Below are 22,166 nucleotides of genomic sequence, written 5' to 3' on the forward strand. Positions count from 1 at the left end.
AGAGTGAAGTGTGAATGTTAAATAAAAACATTATGTATACGGTACCTTTATGAGCTATAGCTTGTAATATAATAATCTGAATCTTTTCATTAAATATTTGAATAAAATTATGCAATAAAATATCTAAGTAAATATAATATTTTATATATATTTTAAAGAAGAAAAAACATGAAATTTGTACATTCAATGTCATCAGGATGACTCTGTTTTGGTGTTAAAAAATACACTTGCGCTTTGTTTAATTTGTAATTTACAAATCTTAAACCATTGAAGGTATATGATTTGTTGTGATGATGGAAATGGCGTAAGCGTGATTTTTTGTTGCGGAATAGGGTGCTAGGAAAGTTTTTGATTTGAGAATTCACCTTTCTGAAGGTAGTTTCCACTGGTGATGCAGATGCAAAGGAACTTAGATCAAACCAAGATGGTTGATAGTTAACATGATGTCCTGCAGTTCATTGTCATCCCACAAGGTGTGTAGTAATTTCTCTATGGTGACTGATTTGTTCTCTGGAGTCATTCCAGATCTTGGTGAAAGTGAAGAGTTTGATGAAGAAGATGGAAAGGACGCTCCTGAGTCAGATTGTGAGAATGAAGATCTTGTCGGTGAGATTAAGTTGGGTGATAACGGTGAGAAGGAATTGTTCTGATAAATACCTGTGAAAGAGGTGCTGGGTGAGTACAGAGCATGTGACGTTGGAGAACTCAATAGTCCTGATGGTGAAATGAGCGATGAAGCAGAGGAACTGGATGCTGATGAAGCAGATTTGTACCATTCCGATGATGCAGCAACTGAGCCTTGGAACAAGGAGTATGTCGCTGCGGAGTCCTTATGTTATGGGATGTCACGCGCGAAACAGAAAGCCAGAGACTTGATGAAATGGAAGTCTTGTACACCACATTGTGGACAAGACACGCGGTGACTGTAGTCACTGTAGAATGGCATCTTTTGGAATGACGAGACAAGAGATTTTTGGCAGTTGTTACACTGAAATCAGACAAGAAAAAACAATTAATTAATTATGATAAAATGATAAAACTGACTCTTTGAAGACTCTACTCAACCCACTAGGGCGGGCGGTCGTTTGGTAGCCCGTTTGAAACAAAGAACTGTTCTGAAAAGAATATTTAAACAGCACTGAATAATTGACACGTAGTGTAGTAAGGAGCACGATAGACAAATCCCGCACATCAAATATTTCCCTACTAACGACATTACGCCATTCCAACAAATTACAGGTAATATCAAACAATGACTCTTTACACACAACTTGGCGTTTTTGGCATAAAAGGCTTAAAAAGAAGAGGAGAAGAAAATAAACAAATCACCTGCACCGAGTACCGTTGAGGAATATTGTGTTTTCATAATATTTTCCTTTAATTAGGCGTGGAATTCCCCTGACAATGTTTGAACATTGGGCCCAAATTCATGCCTTGAATTTTAAGATGTTCTCCCAAACGTTGAGATAAAGAGAATACCCTACTCCTGCAACTCCTTGTTTTGTAATAAAATTTCACGTTGTTTCATATTATTTCACTGTCATATTTTTAATTAGAAACAATATTATACGAAAATGAGACGATTCTTTGTGGGTGATGAAGATTAGGTACTTTAAATGTTTAGTGGAAAATATATTGTAGACGATTTTTCATGCTTTAGTGATGAAATTTCCAAGATAGTGTGATTCTATTTTTCTATCACAATTTTACAAAGTGTAGGTTAGGTATTATAAGACACGAGAAAATCATCTCCTTTCTGTCTTCACGAATTGTGGGTGATGAAGATTAGGTACTTTAAATGTTTAGTGGAAAATATACTGTAGACGATTTTTCATGCTTTAGTGATGAAATTTCTAAGATAGTGTTATTCTATTTTTCTATCACAATTTTACAAATAATCTGTTCCCTACTAATCCATCAGCAAGAAATGAGGCGACAGAATCTGATCTAAATGAACAATTTATGTCACAAATAATTATCCCCTGTGATTCTATTTTTCTATCACAATTTTACAAAGTGTAGGTTAGGTATTATAAGACACGAGAAAATCATCTCCTTTCTGTCTTCACGAGCTAAAATCTGTTCTAATCTGTTCCCTACTAATCCATCAGCAAGAAATGAGGCGACAGAATCTGATCTAAATGAACAATTTATGTCACAAATAATTATCCCCTCGATCTTACAACCATGCCAAACAAGAAATAAGTTGTGCAATCATTTCCAACATTTCATCATTTCTTTCTTTTGCGAATCCTTGTAAAGCAGAGAAGCGCAGGCAAAGAATCCCGAGCAGATGGTTACAAATTTTGTCCTGGTTGTGAAACAAGATAATAAAACTTATCTTTTGACGTTTTTAATACCTGCTATTCTTTTCAAATATATATTTTTATTTGACAAAAATCTAGGTCCGAAGAAACCTCCCCTTGACCCCCTACTACCAAAACTAGAGTAGGGGATCAGGGGAAATGTAGGGGATTGAGGTTAGATTTCTCCTGCATCTTGATTATGGGTTTGGAGATTCCTCTGTGATTATTAAGATAGAAGTTACATTGTGTTTTACAGTTGTTTTTAGGTACATTTTTGGGCCAAAAATATTATAATCAGTAAAAAAATATATATATACATACCTATATATATTGGCAGGGAAATATTCGAGGAGCTGTGAGTTCTTTGTTATATCTTTCAGTTTTTAGTGAGAGAAACACGAAACTTTCAATTCTATTCAATTAAAGATTGGATTGTGGATTTCATCCACATCACAGCTGGACGCAGCCTGTCACTGACTTGTGAAACATTTCAAGGGTCAAAAGATCAGAAGAAAGCATTTAGAAACTTTCGTAACCACCGGTTAACGGGAAAGGCGTTTGTCTTGCCATCAAAAATTCGACTTTCCTCAAAAGAATTTCCCAAAGATGCCCGAAATAATTACAAAGATTTTCTTTCCTCAATGAACACTTCCAAAATTTTCTTTTTTTAGTGAAGGGTTCAAAGAGATTGTTTCAAGCTTCCTTGACACTTGTAAGGAATGTGTTTTTATAACCCCTTTCTTGTTTTTGTCTTTACTACTACTAGAGAAGAGCATGTGGTTTTTCTTTCATGCCTTAAAATTTAATTAAACACTTTTCTAAAGAAAAAATCCCTCTTGATGTGCTTCGTCCCCATTTTATTTTCATCTTCAATAATAATTAGAATTGTTAGGTATTCTTTTTTAAATCTTATTTTAAAACTTGAAACGCATATAAAATTTTATGGCCAAGGAAATATAAAACTCTTCTCCGTGAGTAGGAAATAAGGTTCTTTTCGCTTCTTTCTTTGAATGAAAAGGTTCTGTACAATTTTTATTTCTTTTTTTGCTTTCTCTCAGACAATTTTTCGAGAAACTCTTACTACCTGTAGGTACGTGTATAAGTACACACTTACCACCTCAGTGGCTTCAAATTTTAGTTCAAACTCCGGGTTACGAGCCCAACTTTCGACCTCTGAGCTAATGAGATTGGTGAGAGGGCGAGTGGATAAAAAATTCCTCTTTGTCAGTCTCTCATAATTTTATTAGTAGAAAATCTTCTGTGTAAATCCAACTATCCAAATTTTCCCTAGTAGTCCATTGCTCTTTTTTTAAGCGGAAGCATTGTGCCCCTTCAAATCCTCTCCATGAATGTCTCCTTTGCTTTCCTTTGTAAAATTTTCACTTTCCTCTCAAATTGCATAAGATGTGGATTTTTTTTATTGCAAAAATTCCCATGCTTTTAATTTTCTTTTCCTTTAATTTAAATTTTCTTAGGCTCTCTGCTTCTTTTATTTTCTTTTTATATCTTTTTCTCTTCTTCCAGGAACCAAAAACACAACATCCGTCATGTGGCCATTATAACAAGAAGATATAACATTGTCGAATATGTATTTCGTCATACTCGTAGGTAAAGCAGCGTCCACACTACAAACTTTTCATTTCACTAAAATTCTTTGATCTTACAGGTAAGTAGGTCTACATTTATATTGAGAATTGGAGATGTCCATCGACTTCGTTCGACGTAGTGTGGACGCACCTTAAAGCCCATGTAGGTAATGCCTACTAGAATATGTAAGTATTACATAAATTACAACGATGTTATGGTGTGACGTAGTGTGGACGCACCTTAAAGCCCATGTAGGTAATGCCTACTAGAATATGTAAGTATTACATAAATTACAACGATGTTATGGTGTACCTACTCGATTTTCAACAACCAACGCCTACGGTGTAAAAGTTTCAAACACTCAAAAAACGCAAGAGGAACGTAAAAGGAAGAAAAAAGGTTCTGAAGAGGTTGTCAGATTGTTCGATGTGTTTTCATATTCATACAACGTTCGATTTTCAACAACCAACGCCTACGGTGTAAAAGTTTCAAACACTCAAAAAAACGCAAGAGGAACGTAAAAGGAAGAAAAAAGGTTCTGAAGAGGTTGTCAGATTGTTCGATGTGTTTTCATATTCATACAACGTTTTCAGCAGATTATGATAATACTGTAAGTACCATGTTGCCGTGTTTGTCAGGTGTAAGTAACACTTATGCATCTTCCAATGTATAATATCTTCATGTGATTTTTCCTCGCTTTCTAAAAATGCTTTTCCTCCTTCTTACTAGCCCTATTTTCCTCTGATTTTTGCTATTATGATAAGAACTTATTCTAAACAGCTAAACACTAGGCAGATGTCCTAAATTTTTAATCTTCTTCAAGGATAGAAAAAATTGGACGGCTCAAGCAGAATAATATAGCCATCCTTATTCAGATACAATTTAAGGACAATTCCACATAAAATAAAATTCAAGGACAATTTATAAATGAGATAGTACTTAAACCGAACCCCGTTGTGCTTCCTTAAAACCCCTACGAAAATTTCTTTTTAAATATCATTTTTTTCTGGATAAGAACTTATTCTAAACAGCTAAACACTATAGACAGATGTCCTAAATTTTTAATCTTCTTCAAGGATAGAAAAAATTGGACGGCTCAAGCAGAATAATGTAGCCATCCTTATTCAGATACAATTTAAGGACAATTCTACATAAAATAAAATTCAAGGACAACTTATAAATGAGATAGTACTTAAACCGAACCCCGTTGTGCTTCCTTAAAACCCCTACGAAAATTTCTTTTTAAATATCATTTTTTTCTGTCTTCTTTTGATGTTTTTACATAATGCTCCACCACATTCGACTACCACTCTATTCACAGGAAGAACTCATCCTAAAAAAAAACCTGTCAAACAAGTGGCTCAAAAAACATCATGGGATAAATACCAGGGAAAAAAAAAAGAATGAAAGAAAAGATTTAAAAAGTTCCTTAGAAAGAAGAGTGCACGAAGGGTGAAAGGAAATCAAGTTCAACTGAGCGGAACTGAAAGGAAAATAAAAGATTATGAAAAAAGAATAAATAAATATTGCACAACATGATCAGGATGACGTTGCGAACAATAATGAACAAATAAACACATTTTGCAAGCTTTGTAAAAAGAGAAGAGAGATGTAAATTTGAATGGAAAAAGTGTTGCGAAGGTAAAATTGTAGCAAATATCTATCTGTCTAAAGGTGGTAAAGATTGCAAATATTACAATTTTAACATCTCTACTAGATCTACTGATAGCAAAATTTTGGCCCTCCGAAAATAGGTGCGGAATTTCGACATTTAATCTAATATAGGAAGGGAATATTAATTGTGTTGGGCACTTGTCACGATTGTTGTTCTTTACTTAATGCACTAAGCTGACTAAGCTAAATTTTATTATGTACTTCAATTGTACTAGAACCAAAAATTTTCACATCCGAGGTCCATCGCGTTAACCACTATGTACTGCACTTAGTTACAAAAAAAGAAATAAAAAAAAAAAATAATAAATAGGTAGTTATTTGAAAATAGTTGGTTAAATAAATAAATGGTTAATTAAAAAATAATAAATAACAAATAAATAAAAGTATATATTCACCTTATATCGCTCCGCACAGCAGGCCTGCGCCGCGAAGATATCATAGGAATACATAGTGCCCAGAACTAGTGAGGATCCATCCCAGGGAGTGGTACAATAGCGGCACTTGATCTTACGACCGGGGGCAGTGCCTTCCAGACAGTCCATGCAGACTACACTCAAGTATTGGGTTTTGCCTTCGACTTTGGCCTGAAAACAGAGAAAGGGGGTTCGGACTTTGTTAGTTTATACTTTTTTTTTGTAATTTATCTATTTTTTCATAGAGAAAACATACATGATATAGAACGAATAACTTGGGAAGAGATTACCAAGAAAACAAAATAGAAAAATAAATAATAAATCAAATAGACATATTCGAAATGAAGACCAAGGTATTGACTTGATATTATGTACCTACCACTTTTGGAGAGGGGTGAGAGGAAGGGAATGGAATCAATTAATAAAATTTAAACGAACAACTTTCAACCCCAATCGGTATTGTTTAACAAGAGAATACAAAGTTTGAGAAAGATTTCTTCCTTGCGGAAAAAAAAATCATGTAATTGACATCTCCTTTGTTTTGAGGAATAAAAAAAGTGCAGGGAGGAAAAAAGGGTAAAAATGATAATCATTATGGGCTTAAAAAATTGTTTAAATTTTCCCGAAAAGTCAAAAGTTTTCCGGTGCAGAAAAAAAGTTCATTTATTTTATTATTGAGAAAAAAAAGTTGTCAGTTCCGCAATTATTTGTTAAACCGCAATCGAACAGATAGTTGAAAAGAGGGGGAGGGGGGAACATTTACATTTAAATTGTTATTTGTGGCAATTGCGGCTAGGGAAAAATTCAGTGTTTGGATGGAACATGGGAACATTGTAGATATTGTTCAGGACTTCAGGTCAATATTAGTGGATGTGACGTTTGCACCAAATTATGAACATGAATATGAATGCAAAGTTTCTCTACTTCTACTATGATACTCACATTACCTATTGACCGCTTTATACCCCCAAAAAGTGAGGCTATTGCAAATATCTAAGTACATGTAATAAGTTCAATCAGAAATTGGGCCAAGTTAGGAACCACATAAATAGTTAGGTAGATAAGTTTGAAAGCAATAAGGAAAGTGGGGTATTGTTCAGGACTTCAGGTCAATATTAGTGGATGCGACGTTTGCACCAAATTATGAACATGAATACAAAGTTTCTCTACTTCTACTATGATACCCACATTATACCTATTGACCGCTTTATACCCCCAAAAAGTGAGGCTATTGCAAATATCTAAGTATGTAATAAGTTCAATCAGAAATTGGGTCAAGTTAGGAACCACATAAATAGTTAGGTAGATAAGTTTGAAAGCAATAAGGAAAGTGGGCAATATTCTCAGAACAACTGACTTTCTCCTATCCTGTCTTCCTTTTCTCTTCGATTTCGGGATAAGATCTCAGTACTTTTAGTTCCTCTACCAAAACTCTAATAAAAAAAGGAGCAATAAAGAAAAGTTAGGATTAAGGATCAGCAAACCAGGCTGAATTCCAGAACCCGCTTAATGTAATTGACATCTCCTTTGTTTTGAGGAATAAAAAAAGTGCGGGGAGGAAAAAAGGGTAAAATGATAATCATTATGGGCTTAAAAAATTGTTTAAATTTTCCGAAAAGTCAAAAGTTTTCCGGGGCAGAAAAAAAGTTCATTTATTTTATTATTGAGAAAAAAAAAGTTGTCAGTTCCGCAATTATTTGTTAAACCGCAATCGAACAGATAGTTGGAAAGAGGGGGGAACATTTACATTTAAATTGTTATTTGTGGCAATTGCGGCTAGGGAAAAATTCAGTGTTTGGATGGAACATGGGAACATTGTATTGTTCAGGACTTCAGGTCAATATTAGTGGATGTGACGTTTGCACCAAATTATGAACATGAATACAAAGTTTCTCTACTTCTACTATGATACCCACATTACCTATTGACCGCTTTATACCCCCCAAAAAGTGAGGCTATTACAAATATCCAAGTAGGTATGTAATAAGTTCAATCAGAAATTGGGCCAAGTTAGGAACCACATAAATAGTTAGGTAGATCTGACCGCTTTATACCCCCAAAAAAAGAGGCTATTACAAATATCCAAGTAGGTATGTAATAAGTTCAATCAGAAATTGGGCCAAGTTAGGAACCACATAAATAGTTAGGTAGATAAGTTTGAAAGCAATAAGGAAAGTGGGCAAAATATTCTCAGAACAACTGACTTTCTCCTATCCTGTCTTCCTTTTCTCTTCGATTTCGGTATAAGATCTCAGTATTTTTAGTCCCTCTACCAAAACTAATAAAAAAAAGGAGCAATAAAGAAAAGTTAGGATTAAGGATCAGCAAACCAGGCTGAATTCCAGAACCCGCTTTTAATATATTCGTCCGGATAATTCTTTAAAAATCTCAAGTATCAACAGTGATAAAGCGACACAAAAGAACAAGTCGATAAGTAATTCAGGAAAAAAAGAAAAGAGGCTTAATCCTCTTTCAAATTTCCCAACAATAAAAAAAAAAAACGAAATCTTTGATGTTTAATTTTTTCCTACCCGTATAAATTTAAATAAAATATGACAAAGTGTATGTTGCACAGATAAAAAAAAGGCGCTTTCATATTAAAGTAAGTTATTTCTAAGCCACCACATTTCTACACCCACAAAAGCACATTGTTGATTTTATTTCCATAAATATTTAAATGTTAGATCTTAAAATAATTCACGGGTTTCTTCTTTTATACTTTTTTATTTTTACAAGCAGTGAAATTCTTTTAAAAAAAAAGCCAGCAGGAGTTTTCTTTCTCTCTCTCTCTCCCTCCCCTTACCTTTCCACTTCACCTCGTCTCTTTTCTTTCACAAGACAAAAATAAATTATTTATTTAGTTATTTGAAATTCAGACGTAGATGATATTATTATACCTACAGAAAGAAAAAAGAGGAGTAAAAACTAGATAGGTAGTCTTCCCACCTAAAAAAGAAAAAAGTAACTTTTTTCTCTCGTTATTTTGTTAGTATGGGTATAAAAAAGTATAAAAAAAGGAGATTTTTCAAAGCCAACAACACTAGTGCAGAATGATTTTGAGAAAAGGAAAATTGAAAAAGTTAAATATGTGTTAATGCTTTTATTATTATTTACATCATGCATTGACAAATGTTAATATTGTCACTTGTCACATTTGCAATGCATTGTTAATAATAAAATCTCCATAATTTTAATTCAATTTATAGAAACAGCATTTTTTAAAGGTACCTTACATGTATTTTTCAAAGGTTTTAATGGTTTAATCATATTTTTCCTAGCTTTTTATTGACATGGTAAACGAAACTGTTAAGCTAATTTTAAACCCTTTTTCCCTTGTAAATAACCCCTTATATTTTCTCCTGTATCCGTCAACAATCGCTGATATTTCAATGTAAAAAAAAAGGTTTGAAAAATATAAAGCACAGTAGAAATGACGCTTCCTAGAAAAAAGTCCGATTCCCACTTTACTTTTGGTCTATCTAAGTCAAGCTCCACTTCTCCAATCAAGTACCTAGGTACAATCAGAACATTCTTTTCTGGCGACTGAATGGACGTACTGTGACCAAAGTGTTACATCAGCGGATTGTGGAAATAGGCCCTTAAAATACAGTCTTCCATGCATAAATAAATTTAAAGAATAAATAAATTAAAATGATTCTAGCAAACGGACTCACCTCAAAGCAGTGCTTGCTGTGTTGTCGCGGACTCAGGAAGAATGTACCGTCCACCAAGGGGTATCTGTCGTACACAGGCAATGTGGATTGGCACAGAAGACACACCACTTTGGGCGAATTGTGAGCGGCCAACGTCGAGAGAATGAAACAGCGGGTTTCATCGTTCCCGTGATTCCCTTCGTCCTCCATCTGTAACAAGTGAAACAGATGGGATATGTGAGACAAGTGATAAAAATGGACTAAAAAAAAAAACAGGTCGTTCAAGTCGGAAAATAGACTCTCGATTAGCCCCTGAAGTAATACTTCGATGTTGCCAGGGTAATTTGGTTTAAAGAAAGACCCTTGATTAGAGTTGGAAATACGACTCGTTAACTTTGCGAAAACCACCAGTACCCCCACAGATTAAACCAGCAGATCTGAGCCACAGGATTACACTCCAGACAGTCCAGACCTCTGGTGTTTCGATTCCAAAAATATTGATGGTGAAGCTCGGGGCAAACAGTCAATAAATAAAACTGATAACTGGAGAGATCGAAAAATTAAACGATATTTTTACATGATTATTTTACACTTTATAGGCTGGATAAACACATTTGCTCTTCGCTCCAGGGCGGATTATTTGTTATTTGTACCCGAGTGCACAAAACTGTAATATCCTGAACAATATTATGGTTCCCTTTTTTCCCCTCCGCCTTCCATCCTTGTTCAACGAAATGACGTCACAGGATCGACCTTTCGAAGTTTACAATAATGTCTACCTAATTTTAAGATCTTTACCCTGTTGATGAATACTATTTCTTTCTGTTCCGTAAAAAAAAACTCGTAAATATCCATTTATATAAAAAAAAATCTTTACCCTGCTCAATTCTGGGTTACGTTAATGTGAGAAGACGGAGCTTGTCGCCAAAAGTGGAAACCACTGTCACAAAAACCATAGCAGTTATAGGACATTTTGGTAGTTACATTAAACCTCTGGAAAATATTATCACTCGGTTGAATAAGATCAAACAGATTTTGGATTTCCAACAGAGAGTTAGGATAGGATTAGGGACGAGAGGATTGGATTTCTCGTAAGTATCCATTTATATAAAAAAATCTTTACCCTGCTCAATTCTGGGTTAGGGTAATGTGAGAAGACGGAGCTTGTCGCCAAAAGTGGAAACCACTGTCACAAAAACCATAGCAGTTATAGGACATATTGGTAGTTACATTAAACCTCTGGAAAATAGGACATATTATCACTCGGTTGAATAAGATCAAACAGATTTTGGATTTCCAACAGAGAGTTAGGATAGGATTAGGGACGAGAGGATTAGATTTAACAAGACAAGATGAGTGTATGGACCTATGGGCAGGAAAATCCTTCTTTGAGCACAACACAAACTTGCAAACCACACCTAGCCAGCGGCTATCCTCAAAATGAACCTAATAGAGAGGAAATACCCTCGTAAAGCCTCACACAACATCTTTTTGTGGATTATTACAAATTTTGCGGTCTCCCATATTTGTTTTTCTCGGTTGACGAAACTTGTTTCTCCTAATGAGAAAAGAGTGTTCACTTCAAAGAAAGATGTAACTGTGTTTCTAATGTCCCTGGATTTTCTAATGACCATCCCCTTGGGCCTTATTAGAAAAGAGTTCGCCTAGGAAATATGGAGAAACTTTGACAAGTAATGTGATTATGATTACCACAGTTAATTTAGGCATGGTCAAATTCATTGGTAGGATTATTTCTTCGACTGTCTTTTGATGAGAATATTTCTTAGGGCATTTTTGTTTGAAGGATTTAACAAGACAGGATGAGTGTATGGACCTATGGGCAGGAATATCCTTCTTTGAGCACAACACAAACTTGCAAACCACACCTAGCCAGCGGCTATCCTCAAAATGAAGCTAATAGAGAGGAAATACCCTCGTAAAGCCTCACACAACATCTTTTTGTGGATTATTACAAATTTTGTGGTCTCCCATATTTGTTTTTCTCGGTTGACGAAACTTGTTTCTCGTAATGAGAAAAGAGTGTTCACTTCAAAGAAAGATGTAACTGTGTTTCTAATGTCCCTGGATTTTCTAATGACCACCCCCTTGGGCCTTATTAGAAAACAGTTCGCCAAGGAAATATGGAGAAACTTTGACAAGTAATGTGATTATGATTGCCACAATTAATTTAGGCATGGTCAAATTCATTGGTAGGATTATTTCTTCGACTGTCTTTTGATGAGAATATTTCTTAGGGCATTTTTGTTTGAAGAGTTCTCCATTGATGCAAATACTTGCAAACGAACACAAAATTAGTCTGAATTTTCTGTGCACCCTTTTTACTTTCCTTATCCTATAGGAAGGAAAGTAATGTAATCGGGTCAAAATTTCGATGGTCAGTTTTTAGTGCCAAAACACGTTTTGAGGTCCCTAGAGCCTAAATCCGAAGTTTCAGCCATTGGTCCGTGTGTGTGTCTGTCTGTGTGTCTGTCTGTCTGTCTGTAAACAAAATATCTCGAGAACGGTAAGAGCTAGAGACTTGAAATTTGGTATGTAGCTGTCAAATGTGACAAGGATGCGACACGAAACTTTTGGTTAAGACCGGTGCAACGGTTGGCGGCATTTTACCGCTTTTTGGCGGTTTTCGGTGTAATTTAACAAAATATCGGGAACGGTATGAGCTAGAGACTTGAAATTCGGTATGGAGTTTACAAATGTGACAAGGATGCAACTCAAAACGTTTGGTTGAGATAGGTGCTGCGGTTGGCGGTATTTTGACCGCTTTTGGACAGATTTCGACCGATTTTGGCGGTTTTCAGCTATAGCGACAAAACGGTTAGACATATTGTAAAAGTTATGGTAAAAGAACACTCAAATAAGCATCATTCAATAGGATAAGGAAAGTCGTGTGATGTTCACACCAGATTTTTTTCTTCTTTTTCAAGATTGCATTTTATTTTCTTCCTCAATAAGAAAGAAAATATGACAGATTTGCGTTCAATATTTTTTTTATTCATCTCAAATATCATGATTTCCTTTTGGAGTAAGAACATGGTATTTTAAAGAAACCGAAATCTTTTAACATCTGTAGCAAATACCCACATAACTCCCCCTCCTCCACTTTTCGAACCGCCTCTTCTTCATTAGGTTTTATATTAACTTTTCCTATCGCATCCAGTCATCCCTTCCCTTGCAGCATTGATAAAATCAGGACAAACCTATTCGAATCTATCTTGAACATATAGGTACGAACTTTGGAAACAAACTACAAAATCTCGAGAGTTATGTGCTTGGGCCAAAATTTTCAAACTTTAAAATTCCTCCCCAACGTCCAATCTCCATCCAGATTTCCCATTCATGCATGCTACATATTGACAGGCTCATAATCAAAATGTGATTCCAAATATTTTCATAATAAACCCCCCTCCAGAATTCATATTCATATCTTACATCATACAAATGATGGATAGGCCGATGATGCAATGAAAGAAATACACGGATTTAATTTTAATAATTTAGAAAGGACTTGTTTTTTTTTTTTTTTTTTTCTTTACAGGGTGTTAAAATTGCACATAATAATATCATTAGAACACGATAGATATCAACTTGTTGTAAACTTGGGACTCGTCCATGAGAATTCACCCTGTATAATCTTCGAAAAACTTTTTTAGGCAAGAAAACACTTTCTAAAAAGATGTCTCAGGGGCACTCTTATAATACAGCTTGGCAAACATACATTGACTGTGATACGCCTTACCAATCTAACTTCCTTGTTTTTCCGCGTTGCACAATGGAAAAAAAGCTCCCAAAATTCCGAAAAGAATTGGTTAAAACACAAAAAGACATAAAAATGGGATGCGGAAAACTTTGCTCAAAGTAATTTAAAGATTGAGAAGAATAAGAAATTGAAATGCAAGAAAATTGAAAAATCTTTTTATAAATTGTTTAAAAGTTGGAAAAAGTACATTTTTTCGCTCCTCAAAAAGTGCGAAGAGGCCTCAAGGGGTTATGGTCCTATCGCATCCAGTCATCCCTTCCCATATTCATACATGTCGGGCCTACATTCCTACAATGGTAGATAATGGCTAGATATAACCCAGAGTAGGCATATGAATGATGAAACCCAGCATGTATCTCAAGTACTCGTGCCTACCCCATGCTGGCGGTGCTGAAAATACTCGGTAATTGGCAAACATGTTACAGGGTGCACACAAAATCATGGGCTTCTTCGCCAGTTCTGGGGAAAGAGGAAAATTTTCTAGTTCGGAAGGAAAAAAAGCTCTTTATTTGTAAAAATTGTCTCCACCGTGCTGAGTTGCTCTGGCCAGCACCGGTAGTTTATTGTGATCTGGATTCAGAATTCCAGCGCGCTGGTACCCAGAGTAAATTTAATCTGTCTTGAAAGTCTGAACTGAACCAGTTGCCAGGGGAACTTTGACTTCAGTGTTTCAGCTCGCTTAATTTTTACTTTACATGTTTTTTTCATATTTTTGAAGCCGTTCAAGACGGTTGACGCTTCACGCTGGGTACCAGAGCGCAGAAATCTGACTCCTCTGTGTAGCGCGCCTTATGGTTTATTGTTGGTTTAAAGCCCAATCCAGATAAATGTACATAAAGTTGAGCTGTTAATAAAAGTATGCATCACATCTTTCGTTGTTGGGATAAGCTTCGCTAGCGTACATGGTCCTCGTATGTTCGAATCTTGGATGGCGAGTTTCTGTGTCGAACACTTCGAGGGTACAATCGCATGGTTCCAGGGCCTTGCAGTCGTATTTATTCATAAGTTTGATGACGTACAGTGTAGCAACTCTTCCTTCCACAGTGTGAACATTACCCTGCAAAAGTGAAATTTTTTTATTATTATTTTAATGGGCCTAAGCCTAAATGATAATATGTATCTCAGAATTGTCACAAATATGTATTTTTCTTCACATAATACAGTGAATTGTAGGACTCGACATTTCGTTGGACCCGAACCACCAACTTCAAGATCCAAAGCCTACTCTCGTCTCTAGTAGGTTGGTCATACTGCAGATTGCACAATACATCACCCTTATGAAGATCTAATTGATTCTCAGTAGTTAGAAATGTCACAAAGTTCAATACAAAGGGCGCGCCGCGCCGGTATAGGAACTCGTAGCTTGAGTGATTGGTCTCATAAAACGGTAATTTAAATCTTTGTTGGGGCAATGGCAAATTAAACTATAAACAGATTCTAATCCTTCAACAATAAGGATGAGGATTTTATTAACGGCAGCTAGCAATCGTCTAAAAGCGGCAACACATGGTTAGCAATATTTCTTGCTGCAAGTCTCAATATTTCCAGTTAATTTTTCCTGTATTCCGTACCATAGCAAAGTGCTTACGTATAAACTGAAGGGGTTTGGGAGTACCTGACTCCCTATCTTCCGAGATAATTGGTTTAATTTTATTTATGAGAACTTGGAAATTAATTTTCCATGTTGGTATCGGAGTTAAATTTTCATCTTCGCTCTCAAGTGATAAATTTTCCTCCCTCTTCCTCTCCCTTTGTTTTGTAGTGTACTTTAGTGGGGAGCACATTAAAACTTGAATAATAAATATTTAATTTATTGTGACCCATTTTTTTATGATTATTTTTTAAAATATTTATATCTGTATAAAAAATACTTAAAGTATTTATGGCTTATTATAACTTGAAGGTTTACTTAATTTGCGTCTGTTGTTTTTCCCATTTCATCGGGTTTTACTCTCCCTAATAAACCTAACGTATCTCTTGTGATTCCAGGAATCTCTTGTCTGCAGACGTTTGACAGGGAGCCAGTCTCCACCGAGGTGAATCCTGATAGTGATACCAAACTAGACTGTAAAGTACTCAACAAAAAGGGTACCTGTTCCTGGCAGAAAGATAATAAGGTAAGAATGCACCGGGCCGATTCGGTTTTTTACTTTTTACACCTTCTTTTTCGATTTACTCACATACTTTTACACGGATTTCTCAAGGCATCGACTGAATTTCCTCCTTCCCTTTTCAACCACTACTACACACTTTACCCTGGTTTCATTGATAGGTACCACACTACATTGTACCTAAGGCATTAAAATGTCAGGGACTAACCTTGCCTTGGGGTTAATGATCCTGTTAACATTGAGCCAATAAAAACAGAGCACTTACCTAGAAAAGAAAAGTACTATGTGAGAAAGATAATAAAGTTGCTGCTTATCACTTGAGTGAATGTTCAGAATCCCCGGACAGAGGGAGATAATTTTGGAGCATCATAAAGTCCCCAGAGGCACCATAAAGAACCTCGGGACCACCTTTTCATTGGGAAGGGTACCTGTTCCTGGCAGAAAGATAATAAGGTAAGAATGCACCGGGCCGATTCGGTTTTTTACTTTTTACACGTTCTTTTTCGATTTACTCACATACTTTTACACGGATTTCTCAAGGCATCGACTGAATTTCCTCCTTCCCTTTTCAACCACTACTACACACTTTACCGTGGTTTCATTGATAGGTACCACACTACATTGTACCTAAGGCATTAAAGAAATGTCAGGGACTAACCTTGCCTTGGGGTTAATGATCCTGTTAACATTGAGCCAATAAAAACATAGCACTTACCTAGAAAAGAAAAGTACTATGTGAGAAAGATAATAAAGTTGCTGCTTATCACTTGAGTGAATGTTTAGAATCCCCGGACAGAGGGAGATAATTTTGGAGCATCATAAAGTCCCCAGAGGCACCATAAAGAACCTCGGGACCACCTTTTCATTGGCTCCCCAACTATAACACTTTCTCTTTCAATGTTTTCAATAGAAAAAAAACACATCAAATCTGAAAAGACGGCGTTTCCTCCGCGTCTCTTTAGGTTCTAAAATACATTAGGTATATTACGAGTATATGTACACATCAAATCTGAAAAGACGGCGTTTCCTCCGCGTCTCTTTAGGTTCTAAAATACATTAGGTATATTACGAGTATATGCACATCAAATCTGAAAAGACGGCGTTTCCTCCGCGTCTCTTTAGGTTCTAAAATACATTAGGTATATTACGAGTATATGTACGTATTATAAACTGAAAAGTGAAAGTCCCTTTAGAAAACTCATTTTCCTTGTTGGTGGAGAAGCTCAGATCAAGGTTCTCGTCTAGTCTAAAGTACTCCACAGCAAGTGGTCTGAGGAGAGAAAGGCCGACAATTCTTCTAGGATGGAGATATACTGGCACAAAAGAAAGCAAAAACCATAGAGTTAAGAATTCCGTGGTCCTTTGAAGCCCAAACGAAAAAAAAAAAAAGGAAAATCTTGAGAAAGAATGAAAGGGGATATCGGATAAAAAATATTATAGTTCATCTATAAATTTTGTTTTATAGCCGGGCCTTATATTAGTATTTTACAGACTTGAGTCGTGCTGAATTTTCATTATTTATTAGAGAATGATACGGAGCGATAGAAACGAAATAAAAGGACCTGTAAAGACTAGGGGTTCATTGAACCAAGTGGAACCATGTTCCTTGACAAGACTAGTAAATTGGAGGTTGGAGGGCTAAAATCCCCTTCATCTTCTTGTAAAATTAGATTTTAAAGGTTAGTAGTGTTCCACATTGCATACCTAAGTTATTATCGGGCACTCATACAAATTTTGATTCGAAATTATCTTTTAAATAGCAATCTTGTTTCATCTCAGGACAAAACCAGCTTTTGTTGTTATCAGTAAGCTATACGGGAGACGATAGGGTACGATAAATCTTGGAAAAGAAGAAGAAGAAGAAGAAGAAGAAAAAAAAAAAACTACGCTATACTTCAATAATAGAAAGTAAAAAAATGCGCTGCTGTTCTAATAGGTTCTAGCAATAAATTGTCAACTTTCACTATCAGCACAAAAACAGGCGAAACTCCCTCTCCATATGAGTTTTCCCAGATACACCATAATAACTGAAATAAATGCTAAACAAACAGAGGTGACTAATTAAATTAATATGCGCTGCTGTTCTAGGTTCTAGCAATAAATTGTCAACTTTCACTATCAGCACAAAAACAGGTGAAACTCCCTCTCCATATTGCGCTGCTGTTCTAGGTTCTAGCAATAAATTGTCAACTTTCACTATCAGCACAAAAACAGGTGAAACTCCCTCTCCATATGAGTTTTCCCAGATACACCATAATAACTGAAATAAATGCTAAACAAACAGAGGTGACTAATTAAATTAATTATACATAATTGCAACATTGTTCTACACGCAACTTGCCTGTGTGAGTCGGTTACATTATGTTATTTACACATGAATTTGGATAGTGTGAATATTCCTACCAAATTTCAGCTTTTTAGGTGTCGTGGTTCTGGAGATCAGTGAGTGAAAAGTGAATGAGTGAATGGATCTTGATTTTATAATATAAAATTACATCAAACCTAAATGAAGCTTACCAATCGCAGTCTCCGCTACACCATTTTGCCTGTTCAGAATAGTTAAGATTGTCTCACCTAGTCTTAATACATATCAATATTTCATAATACATATCAACATAATACCTACTGTCTTCCCGTCCTATCAACTATTTTAATCATAACTTTTATGAAACACGTGTAGTGTTAATTTACCTAGAAATTTGTGCTCGATAGACCCTACTGGTGACCTAATTAGAATTACCCGTGCTGTCGATGATAGTCGGAACTAAAAGACTTGTGAGAGTTTAATTTGTGTTATTGTGTGTGTATAATATTATAAGTACTTAGTTTCCATTATGTGCAACAAAAAATCCTTCATTTTGAGATTAACAAACACACTGTTTGTTGAGTTTTTCGCTCCTTCTCTTAGCGAGTGCTGCCTTGGTTGCTGCTCTACTTGCAGCCACACAGCTGTACAATGTCTCCGCATCTTCTTCACATAATTGCAACATTGTTCTACACGCAACTTGCCTGTGTGAGTCGGTTACATTATGTTATTTACACATGAATTTGGATAGTGTGAGTTTTTTTTTCAAGCTGTTATTTTAGCAGCCAACTTGCTATCTCAGTGAGGCATGCTGGGTTTCCAGCAGACTTTAACCATACATTACTATTGAATGATAGAGGGAACTGTCTGCTAAGGTCTTATCTTCTCGAAGAGCTCCTTCAGGAAAATCCTGCCACATAAATCGCAAAAAAAAAAAAAAATCGAAGATAAAAGGAAGTTCCGTTCTGAGAACGAACATTATCCCTTCAGGATAAAATCTTCTTCTTTAATCAAATCTTCTTCACAATCAGATGTCCTGGCATATTTCAGACTGTCGCATTTCATCTTCATTTTATCTTTCAAATTCCTGAGTCTCTCTTTCTCTTTGGCACGTCGTACTTTCTCCTTATCTTTCTCACACTTCTGCCTCTCCTTCCTGCATTTCTTTTCCTCTTTGTCCTTCTGCTTCTCATAGCGCTTCACTTTGTTCAGCCTGTCTTTCTCTTTCCTCTGTCTCTGTTTCTCTTTCATTTTGAATTCCTTAATGATTTCTTTGGCCTTCTTCTCACATTCTTTCTTTAAGTCCTTCCTCTTCTTGGCTAGCTCCTTATGTTTCTTCTTGATGGACTTTGGATCGTCCTTTTGTCGTCGTTTTATGAATATTGGGTCCATACAGTCATCAGAGCTTGATTCACTACAAAAGTCTTCTTCCTCCTCCTCCTCCTTTTCATCACACGAACTCTCAGTTTCTTCCTCAATATCTTCTTCACACTCATCTCCCTCATCCTGACGTGTGACCTCCTTTTCATCACACGAACTCTCAGTTTCTTCCTCAATATCTTCTTCACACTCATCTCCCTCATCCTGACGTGTGATGGTTGCTTTCAACTTACTCAACTTGCGTGATGGGGATGGAGTAACTTTTTTCTTAATAAGCGAAATCTCACAGCCCTCAAACGCATTTGATTCCGTAGGAACCCGTTTGTTTGTTTTGACGTTAGCACAAGTGTCTCCCTTAGGCATTGTGTTTGAACTGTTTTACAAAGCATTATTATATTATTATGTACATACAATAGGAATAGGGTAACATGTTTCTAGCAAATAAATTTTCTTCCATTCGAGCTGCTAATTTAATGGCGCATTAATTGCACAAAAGGCTCGAGTGTAAAGGTGCATGTACTTACTTATACTAGGCACGCGAGTCGAGTCACATTATTATGTAGTTATGTACATACAATAGGAATAGGGTAACATGTTTCTAGCAAATAAATTTTCTTCCATTCAACCTGCTAATTTAATGGCGCATTAATTGCACAAAAGGCTCGAGTGTAAAGGTGCATGTACTTACTTATACTAGGCACGCGAGTCGAGTCACTTTGTTATTTGATAGAATCGTATACCTAGCTGCATTGCATTGCAATCATTTGGTGTTCTTTCTCTTTGTGATTTGTTGTGGAACTGTGGAATAAGTATTGAAAATTTAGTAAGTTATGTATGTATGTTGTTTGCTATTTTAAGCCCCAACTTTTTACTTTTAAATTTCAAGTTCATCTTTCATGTCATTTTGAACTTGTTCAAGTATCTACATATTAAATTTTCGTACAGCTCTAGTAACTACGTATTTACAACCACATACCCTAATGTTCTATAACTCGTTAGGTATGCATTTTTGTTAAATGTTCAGTTTAACATGTTTTCAGCTTATCCTTGTAATTACTTTTCAAACTTTTCATGACATTCAACTTGTTTCTTATTTTGCCTGAAGATTCAATAAGTTTTGAAACTTTCCATGTAGACATTCTGATATAGGCTTTGATTTAACCAACAATAATTTTATTAATCTAGAGGTGCGTTGAAATGCTGAGAAATTTGTACCTATCTTTGCTTTTGTTGTTTTGTACAAATGTCTTGATGATGCCAAAGAACGTGTAGAAGTTATACGCCACTACAAGGAAAACCAAGTTTTAGACATTTCAAAAGGCAAAAGAATAAAGAAATAAAGTGTCGAAAAAAACTTGACAAATTTCTAACACCAGAAAAACAAAACTTTGATTAATGGGGTTGCGAGCTTGTAATTAAAACTTGGTTACAACTTGGAAACATTTGTACCCACTACCCGGAGAATGTTAGGTTAGGACCTGGGATGATAAAAAAAACTTGAAGCTTCTTGTTACAAACGGAAATTTATTTTTTGTCTTGAGATTTAACCACACTCTCCTGGAGAAGGATTATCTGTCATGTTAGAATGAAATGTCCCGGGTAAAGGTAGGTTTTATGTTTTTGTCCAAAGCAGCAGAAAGCAGCTTAACGCCACGCCACTCGGTCCAATTTGAAACTTGAAACTCTGCTTGCTGATGAGTAAAAACTTGTCCGAGTTTCAGCCATGTTTCTTTATAATCCCAACTTTGGGTTTTGATGTGTGTATTTTAGTCGAGCAATCCTCACTTTACATCAGGTAAATAATAGTAAAATTCCCTAATTTTAACACTATCCTCTACCTAATTCCCAATTAAGTTAAGCACTAAGCTCACAGAATTTCGTAATCATGCGTAAACAACCGGTATTCATTACCGAACAGGAAAGAACTTCAGGTAAAATAAATATCTACATAAATATCGTAGAGGGGAAAGTAAGCGAACAAAATTCCCGTGGGGTACTCAGAACACTTAAAAAAAACTATGTTCAAACTAAAAGAAAACCAAAGTTGAAGTAAGTTGTTCTGCTGTAAGTTCACAGGAAAATAATTAGAACAATCAATTTTAATTATGCAATAAGGTGAGCGTATTGCATATTAAATTAATGTACTGGGAAAATTAGTTCATGAAAAGTGCAGAGACTAGAGTTATGAACTTTAAACGTTAAAAACAGAAGAAATTTTCAAACTAAGTAAATTTTATTTTATTTTTTAAAAAGTTGAATTTCTTGAAATTATTACTAAAAAGAACTAAAAGAATAAATAAAAATAAAATGTAAAATTAAATTTTAAAATGTGGTTTAACATTTTCTTTGTTATCTTTTTGTTTTCGCCCCAAAATAAGAAACAAAGTTGTTTCTTTTTATTTAATTTTTAATGTACAAAGAATGTTATTATTAATGATCTTGGTGAGGAATATTGTATGAACAAGCTGGCCCGTCCCTCCGGGAATTATTTAGTGATTTAGTGATAGATACTACACTTTGATCTTAGCCAAAAGGCCGAGAATTTAGTGTTACCTAAAACTTTTTCGCTTTGAGTTCATAGGTCGTCGCGACAATGCCTACTTTGTAGGAAATAAAACAATACGGGGTGTAAAAACTCTCGTCATGCGATATGACAGCTTAAAAGGCAGATGTTCATACCTTTTTCGAAATCCTGTGAACTTCGTTTCATAGCTCGAAAAAGAGCATAATGGACTGGTTTTAACTAAAATTTATTGGTCTATTATAGGTACAAAGAGATAATACTGAATATAGGTAGGTAAAAAGAGATATAGAATGATAAAAAGAGATACCCTAGAAAGGTAAAAAATCTGGAGAGATAACGTGTTTTTGTTTAGCTACACTTCAACCGAAAACCGCCAAAAAGCGGTAAAATGCCGCCAACCGTTGCACCGATCTTAACCAAAAGTTTCGTGTCGCA

The 22,166-nt window shown here is 35.5% G+C and overlaps 2 protein-coding genes and 1 long non-coding RNA gene across 7 annotated transcripts in view; 1 reads left to right on the forward strand and 2 right to left on the reverse strand.

Annotated features, from left to right (window-relative positions):
* Positions 1–811: 811 nt before the first annotated feature.
* The window catches only part of LOC103505925 (headcase protein), a 200,761-nt gene continuing 179,406 nt past the window's right edge, over positions 812–22,166 (reverse strand). The window contains exons 3-5 of the mRNA XM_008470296.3: positions 9,655–9,843; positions 5,963–6,151; positions 812–988 (exon numbers count right to left, since the gene is read on the reverse strand). Coding sequence (XP_008468518.2) covers positions 836–988; positions 5,963–6,151; positions 9,655–9,843 — 531 coding nt within the window. The 3' untranslated portion in view covers positions 812–835. The remainder of the gene's footprint in view (positions 989–5,962; positions 6,152–9,654; positions 9,844–22,166) is intronic.
* The window catches only part of LOC113466051, an 11,624-nt gene continuing 4,863 nt past the window's right edge, over positions 15,406–22,166 (forward strand). Inside the window, exon 1 of the long non-coding RNA XR_003390583.1 lies at positions 15,406–15,528. This is a non-coding gene — a long non-coding RNA (uncharacterized LOC113466051). The remainder of the gene's footprint in view (positions 15,529–22,166) is intronic.
* Positions 18,305–22,166, reverse strand: part of LOC103505926 (axoneme-associated protein mst101(2)-like) — a 6,965-nt gene continuing 3,103 nt past the window's right edge. For 3 of the 5 annotated variants that reach the window (XM_026821118.1, XM_026821119.1, XM_026821120.1), the window contains 3 exons: positions 19,345–19,591; positions 18,844–19,272; positions 18,305–18,490 (listed from right to left, as the gene is read on the reverse strand). In XM_026821118.1, the coding sequence (XP_026676919.1) occupies positions 18,387–18,490; positions 18,844–19,272; positions 19,345–19,570 (759 nt within the window). In that variant the 5' untranslated portion in view covers positions 19,571–19,591 and the 3' untranslated portion in view covers positions 18,305–18,386. Of the gene's footprint in view, positions 18,491–18,843; positions 19,324–19,344; positions 19,592–22,166 lie in introns of all 5 variants that reach the window. The other 2 variants (XM_026821121.1, XM_026821122.1) reach the window with 2 other exon arrangements.

The sequence above is a fragment of the Diaphorina citri genome, unplaced genomic scaffold, assembly GCF_000475195.1.
Source record: "Diaphorina citri unplaced genomic scaffold, Diaci psyllid genome assembly version 1.1 scaffold204, whole genome shotgun sequence".
Taxonomy (NCBI): domain Eukaryota; kingdom Metazoa; phylum Arthropoda; class Insecta; order Hemiptera; family Psyllidae; genus Diaphorina; species Diaphorina citri.